Here is a 7,660-nt window from a genome sequence, read left to right as displayed (position 1 = left end):
GATACAGGAGGATGTGAACATTCATTCTGCTGAGGTCTCCTGACTCATTAGCCATCCTGGGCAGCAGGTCAAACAAGAAAAGGCCGTCAGTAATTCCATCCAGGGTGTGGGAGACAGGCAGCAGAAAGTGTTTCAAACCCCTCTGCCACCCCCACACACACACATGCAAGTTTGAAATCCATATATTTGACTTTCCACCTCCCCCATTCTTGTTGGATAGCTTAGCTCTACTTTTGAGTGCTTTATTGCGAGGAGCTTGACAAACACCAAAGACTAATTCCCAGGACACTTTTCTGTAAAAGCTGGGGGGTAAATGATCAGTATGTCTGAATAGTCCAGTGTTTGGGAGGTTTTCAGAATTCATTTTCATGTGTAGTGGGTGGAGGAGTAATTCTCTGCTTTGGGATTTAGTGTTGGAGTCAGAGTAGCCCATTCTTCATTCAGTTGAATGAGGGTGTGGCTGGATTCCACTCTAAACACAATAGGGGTTAAAATGGTGGCTTTCTGCTCTACTAAAACGTAGAGTTGCAGCTAATTATGTATCATTGCAGAATACTTGACATGAACTAAAATCCAGGAAATTCCTTGGGGAAAGGAAGCAGTGATGATAAAAATAGGTATCTATTTTTTCATACTCATCAGGAATAATTTCCTCCTCCTGCTTTTTGCCAGTTTTCTCTGATATAGTTCTATTCCCCTCCACTGTTTCCAACTGACTATATGAAAAGTGACATTCAGTTGTCCCCTTGCCAGCCTAATTAGTGAGTGGCTGAAGTTTGTATCTTCTTAGTGGGACCATAAAACCAATGTATGTGCCACTGCCTGCCGTGGGTGACAGGAGTCTGGATTTGGGTTAATCAATTAATAGAACTGTGATAGAGCAACGTTCTCAGGGATAGGTTGCTCATTCTTTAAGCGACTTACACCACTAAAAGCAGTTGACAAAAAATGGAGAGGAAGGATGGTCCTGGTTAGGATGTTAGCCTGGGTGTTTTGTCCCAGAGCCAGGTGCTGAACCCAGGAGTCAAGTCAAAAAGGGTCTTCCCTGCAGTGTTGACTGTTCAAGTTAGCCAGGCCTGAGTGAGAGCAGTGGTACTGCAGAATGTTTGAGCTATGGAGTTCTCTGGGCTTTACTCCCCAATCTGTAAAATGGGGGTAATAGTAATTTCCCAGCATGCGGGGACTTGTGCAGGGGGAGAGGACGGTGGAGCATGAGTGGGAGGTGCTAATATGACATGGTGATTGTGACAAGGTCATGTTAAAAGTAGTTTTTCCTTGCTAGAAAGTGTGGATAATACCAAGCTAGAAGGGGTTGCAAGTGCTTTGGAGGATAGATTAAAATTCAGAATGATCTGGACAAACGGTGTGAAGTAAAAAGGATGAAATTTTAATAAGAACAAATGCAAAGTACTCCCATTATGAAGGACCAATCAATCAGTTGCACACCTACAAAATTGGAAATGACTGCCTAGGAAGGAGTACTGCAGAAAGGGATCTGGGGATCATAATGGACCACAAGCTAAATGAGTCTGTAATGCTGTTACCAAAAAAACCCCAAAAAGCAAATGTCATTCTGGGATGTATTAGCACGATTGTTGTAAGCAAGACATGAAGTAATTCTTCTGCTCTGGCCTCAACTAGAGTAGTGTGTCCAGTTCTGGGTGCCACATTTCAGGAAGGATGTGTACAAATAGAGCATCCAGAGAAGAGCAACAAGAATGATGAAAGGTCTAGAAAACATGACCTGTGAGGGAAGATTGAAAAAACTGGGTTTGTTTTGCGTGGGAAGGATAAGACAGAGGGGATATACTTTTAAGTATGTTAAAAGATTAAGAGGAGGAAGAAAAATTGTTTTTCTTAACCTCTGAGGATAGGACAAGAAGCAATAAGGTGGTTTAGGTTGGACATTAGGAAAATCTTCCTGTCAAAGTGGTTAAGCACTGGAATAAATTGTCCAGGGGGGTTCTGGAATCTCCATTGTTGGAGATTTTTTAACAGCAGGTTGGACAAACACCACCTCAGGGATGGTCTAGATAATTAGTCCACCAGGAGCGCAGGGAACTGGACTAGATGACCTCTCAAGGTCCCTTCCAGTTCTATAATTGGGGGAAGGAAAATGCTTTAGCAAAGCCAGCAGGAAATTGAGACCTAAAACCTCAACTACCTCTAGGCAGGGACCTGGAGAAGTTGGCAGTACCCAAGAGGCTGTTTGAAGCAACATAACATGGGCTGTTGTATTTCAATCAAGGTGCTTGGGAAAATCATGAACAGCAGCAGCTCATCAACATCTTTTGATCCATGCTGCTGCCTGAGTGTAAGATTCCATCAATAACTTAATCAACAACTTTAATTAAACTGTTTACAGAGAGAGGCCCAGATTTCATTTAAATTCCCCAAAAGTGAGCTGTTCATTTTGCTATAGCCCATTCAGTTTTGAGCAGTTAAGTTTCATATTAGGCAGGTGGTGCCTTCTGTGCATGTCCCCTCACTCCCAAGGACAAACAGACCACTTGCTACCAAGATCAAGGTGTGGCTTACTCTAAAGTGGAATTTGGAATTGAAAAATTTCTTAATGCTTTAACTGTTGGGGAAGAACAACAGTGATTGTGATAGTTTAATATTATGGCTCAATGTGTGCAGCTCTTTCCTACAGTGTAGGAATAAAAGGAGTGAGATTCTCTGCTGTTAAATCTACATTTCCCTTGGGAGTGCTGTTTGTTTGGCTAATTTCCTCTACCTCTCTCCAGTAGCCCCCCAAAATGAGCCATTTTGTTTAACCCTAGACAGCACTACCCCAGGTGCTATAATTAGACCACTCAGAATTGATTCTTCTATTTGATTGAACTCAGTCAAAACCTCTTGAGATTTGGTGCTAAATAAGGGATCTCATATTACAGAACCAGACTTACTGTACTTTCCAAGCCTACATTTGTCTGTGCCTTATGAGGAAACCACCTAATCAGCTGGTTACTCCTGATTGTTTCTTGAAGCAAGGCCAGACTTGGCTGATGTAATAGAGGTGCTTAAGTTTACACCCATTCTTTTCCCACTCCAAGTTGAAATACTTTGTGCATGGTCCTGTGGAAATGCCCAATGATTGAAGTGGGTCCTGCTCCTTGGCCACTGTGTTTATTTTAAAAGAAAACGCTGACACTGCTGTAGCTTAGGCTGAGGAATTAAGTTTAAAAACCAAACCCAGGCACCGTTTAGCCAGCAAGAGATGCAATGTTTATAATGTATTTCATTTTCTGCCCTGCTTCAGCAGGTACCTTTATCCCAGCTGCTTGCTAAGTGTGAACAAGCAGTGTCCTGTTCCCACTCCAGAAAGGGAGATAAGAGGTGGGAAACTGGCTTTTAGGCTCTCAGTATTGCACTTTTCCTGAACAGAGGTGGGAGCTGGTCTGAAAACCAAACCAATTCAAAATAAGGGCTCAGGCTGAAGTCTGAGTCAGATTTGTAGTAAGAAGTGGAGCCTTTCCCCTGATGGAGGAAAAGCTAACACCCTATTGGAGAATCAGAATAAGATTTTGAAAAACTGATCAGTTCAATGCCCATCTCTTCCCTGTAAACTGCTCTAGTGTAAGCTACTCCTGGAGCTGGGTAAAGCATAATTATACCAAGCAGGAAGGAAAATTAACTATTAGGTTAGGAACAGGGCTTCAGGATTACTTTTCTTTAGTGTTGTGAGACAGACAGGTACCCCCTTGCACTGCATTGTGGAAATAGGAGTAGAGTTGAAGTTACCTGTTGCTATTTTATCTATTTTTAATTAGCTGCTAAAGGAAAAAAAAAATCCAGTTCCTTTTGTGCTTGGTGTTACCAAAATGTGGAAATCAGGCTAGAGAACAAAACAAGCAGCAGGTGGGGGGGGGGGGGGGTGATCATTCAGCTTCTGTATCTAAGTCTCATCTGCCCTCACCTGTTACTGCATGTGGTAGGAAATCAGTTTAGACTAATCCTCCACTGCTTCTGTGGCTGTCTAATTCATTTTCCCCACCTATGTGTGAGTGACTCTGCCTGTGAAGAATTAAACATCTCCCCCTAGATTCACACTCCTGAAGCAGTGTGTATCTTACCAACAGTTTGTGATGAGGAATAGGAGGCAGTGCCACCATTGTGTGGGGAAGGAGAGCAAAGCCCACTGCTCCAAAGTCTCATGTGCAAGCAGCAGGGAATGATGAGTGAGCTGATGCTGTAGCAGACAGACTAGCCGCCTTCCTGGGTAGTCTATGAAGATTAACAGTTGACAGCCCATTTGTGCTGAATTCCACCCATGGAAAGCATAAAGTAGTAAGACTGTTAAAAGGGTTGTCTAAACACAGTGGCACAGCTTTAAAAATCCAATCAAATCTTGATGTGAGTGTATAGACCAGGCTTAACTTGCAACTCTAGACTGTTACACAATTGTGGACACTCCACTAAACAGGAACAGACAGTGTCTCCATCAATTATTTCCTCAGGATCTAGGCCACCTACACTTCCCCCTGTGCCAAGAACTGGAGTCATGGGTGTGATGCAGCTGGTTAAAAGGAACAGGAAGTTAGTTCTTTCCAAAGAGAGGGGGGAGGTAGAATCCAAACATCTGCCACTTCATCCCAACTGTGTGGGTCTCTTCCTGGCTGTTCATGTCCTACCTCAACATCCAGGTGCAGTATAAACTACAGTGCTAGAGTTCACTTACTGTGAAACCATTAGACTGCACTGCAAAGACACATTGAAGGGATGAGAAGCAGTGGCTTACCGAGCTTGAGAGAGGGCTCCTTGCATTAGTCAGTTACACAGCAGTGTAGAAAGCACTTAGTAACAAAGAGTAAGTATCCTCAACATTAGATATGCAGACAAAACTCATGTGGATCCTACCAAACTACATTAAGCATTTAAAAGCAATGAAGTTACTCACTTCATAGCAGTTGCCATGTTTTACAGAGACAGAATGTATGTCATTTCATTAGACCAAGCGAGGGGTCAGGTCAGTTACCTTCTGTATAATTGACAGGGTGAGAGCAGCTGGCCTGTAAGAAGGTTGAGCATGTGTGTTATTTCTGTTAACAGCCACTGCTCTTGGAATTACTTTTTCAAAGGGAGGAGAGATTCAAGCTGCTTGTGTTGCAAAACAAGCTTTCCCAGGCTCAGAGCAATCCTAACAGGAGGCTGGTGCAAAATCCACAAAGCAGATGCTTGGTTTGTTTTGAGCATCATTAGAAATGCAGAGGTACTGGGAAAACATGTGCCAAATGCACAATGGGAAAAAGACAGTTGAAGCACTTAAAAGGAAGTATTAGCTCAACTGCATGTGAGACTTGCATCAAACTGAAGTTCAGTGGCACTTAGATGATTAACACCTGTGTGCTAATTAATGCTAGGGTTTTCACAAGAGTTTGTGTGTTCATAACCCACCTATGACACCTCTTCTGACCTGGTTTACACCATTAGTACTTCCCCTTCCTTGCACCAGTGTGAAGTAGCAGCAGCAGCAGCTTTTAGGCAGCATCATCTGTTAAACAAATCCCTGAACTCTACTTGGATTTAACACAACAAAATTGAACTTCTTAGTAAGCTACTTTGCACATTTTTATTTAAAAGAGGTTTAATTAATGGACTAGAACTGGAAGACATTACCAAAAAACCCTTGTGTGAAAGATGCCTTGTCATTTATTGAATGTTTCCAGTGGGAGCAAATTCTTTTGGATCAGAGATGGCTCCTGCTTTGTACATTCCCTCTTCCCCCCGCAAGTTACAAATACCCAGTATGCAGTACAGGAAACCAAGGGTAAAGAGCACAGTGATAGCACTTGTTTTCCCAGAAGGTCATCAGAAAAGCAATGCAAATTAGCATAGTACTGGTGTTGACAAAGAGACATGACTCCTTGGGCAGCATGATATGGTTTTGGACTAGCAAACATCTCTCACTGTAGGTCTTCATTTACTTGGAAAAGGACATTCAACTCTGTCGGCATACCATGACCTGCAGTGGATATCGCCTATTTGCCTTGTGACTGCACCAGCAGGAAGCATGCTGTATTTTAAGCAGGCAGGCAGAAGCGAAAAGGAAAAAAAGTCAATATTCATTCATTGGCGTCTGCCATGTCAGTAACATCCATTGCCTGCAATGGAAGTTCTGCTGGGAGCGATCTCAACCCAGCATGCAAAAAACCAAAACCCAGAACAAGACATTATCCCTAGCGTTAAGTGCTATGGGATTTTTAGTATTCTTTCAGCCAGAGGGAAAAATGCCTAGTAATGTTAGGTTGTGTAAAGACACACATGATTCAAACCTGTAGAAGTTTGCTGATTACTTTACAATTAAAAGATGATTAACTTCTGATGCTCATTCAGCTTTGTATTAAAGCAGCTGCTGTAAGAAGGGTAAACTCCCCTCCCCATAGCTATTCCAACAGAGGCCAGGTTTTCCCCTTCTGTGAATTTCATTTGGACAGTCCACTTTAATGCCAACACTGATCTAGGAGAGGCACTGGGATTTTCCATTGTAAATGGATTAATGACAGGTACTTTTTTTTTTTTCATTTTAAACCCTTGCTCTTTGGATGCAATTTCCTCAGTTACTCAGGCAGAGACCACAGGGGTTGCACAATGACCTATGGATCATGAAATCAGAATGTAAACGGTATGAAAATCCCACGGCCACTCGGACCTGAGCAACAAAAGAGAGGCTACAGGACCCAAATGGCTATATCCTAATGTAGCAAAAAGCAGAGCGTTTCCCCTCCCTCTTCACAGGTTTCAAGCACTTAGACAGACCAATATGGCTGCTTCCCCCCCCCCCCCCACCCCCTTAGGGCAGCAACTAATAGAACAGTATCGTTTGGCTTGGAATCCAGGTTTCGAGCTAGAACTGAGCACTAGGATGAGTGTTCTGGCGAAACAGTGTCCCTTAGACAACATAAAATGACCTGAGAAATGTCCTACCTCCAGACCATTCATTTGGAATTCAGATATATGTACAAAGTCGAAATGGACTGATGACACACACACGCGTGGCACACGCACACACCCACACACACCCGGACGTGACAGCCACTGGCTGTGCTCACCTAGGATGTTTTCGTATGCTGCTGCATCCTGGCCACCTTTCCCCCTTCGCGTGGTGGACATGAGCGCAGTCAGATTCTAGTTCTCAACTTAGTTCTTTGCATTGTGTATTAATTGTACCAGTGCAATAACATTGTCAAAAAAAGGAGAAGTTGCCCCAGGGGAGTCCAAGACCCTGGTTCAGATTCAGAAAAAGGGGAGGGTTGAAATTGTGTGTGTGTTTTTTAAGCGAGGTACACTTCAAGCAGAGCTCTGTGCTGGGGGGACCTCAGCAGAAGGGATGCTTGGCTCAGCCTCTCTCTCCTCGGAGACTACATCTTCTGCTTCCAGCTGTTTGCTGTTCTTCACGGCCTCTTGGAGCTGCTGGCGTCGCTGCACCTCTGCTTTAAGGTTCTCCAAGTCCTTTTGGCTAGGGAGGGAAGCAGAAAGGAGAGGCCTGTATTACAGCTGCTTCAGGAACATGAGATGAGGAGGGTGAGCATTGTTGGGGAAGGTAGGAAATCCTGGGGGATTTCCAGCCTCCTCTAGCATCTCATTACAATGCCAGCCCTCTGGTGAAGCAGGGCCCTGCACACTACCTGCCAAATGGCACTGGCCTGTTTAACTATGG

General features: G+C 43.7%; 1 protein-coding gene across 2 annotated transcripts in view; it reads right to left on the bottom strand.

The window, feature by feature from the left end:
• Positions 1-5,558: 5,558 nt before the first annotated feature.
• The window catches only part of CLUH (clustered mitochondria homolog), a 54,752-nt gene continuing 52,650 nt past the window's right edge, over positions 5,559-7,660 (bottom strand). For both annotated transcript variants that reach the window (XM_050929141.1, XM_050929140.1), the window contains exon 26: positions 5,559-7,459. In XM_050929141.1, coding sequence (XP_050785098.1) covers positions 7,291-7,459 — 169 coding nt within the window. In that variant the 3' untranslated portion in view covers positions 5,559-7,290. The remainder of the gene's footprint in view (positions 7,460-7,660) is intronic.

This window comes from Gopherus flavomarginatus, chromosome 19 (assembly GCF_025201925.1).
Source record: "Gopherus flavomarginatus isolate rGopFla2 chromosome 19, rGopFla2.mat.asm, whole genome shotgun sequence".
NCBI lineage: Eukaryota > Metazoa > Chordata > Testudines > Testudinidae > Gopherus > Gopherus flavomarginatus.
Note: the sequence above shows the minus strand (reverse complement) of the source record. Positions and strands in the feature narration are given on the sequence as shown.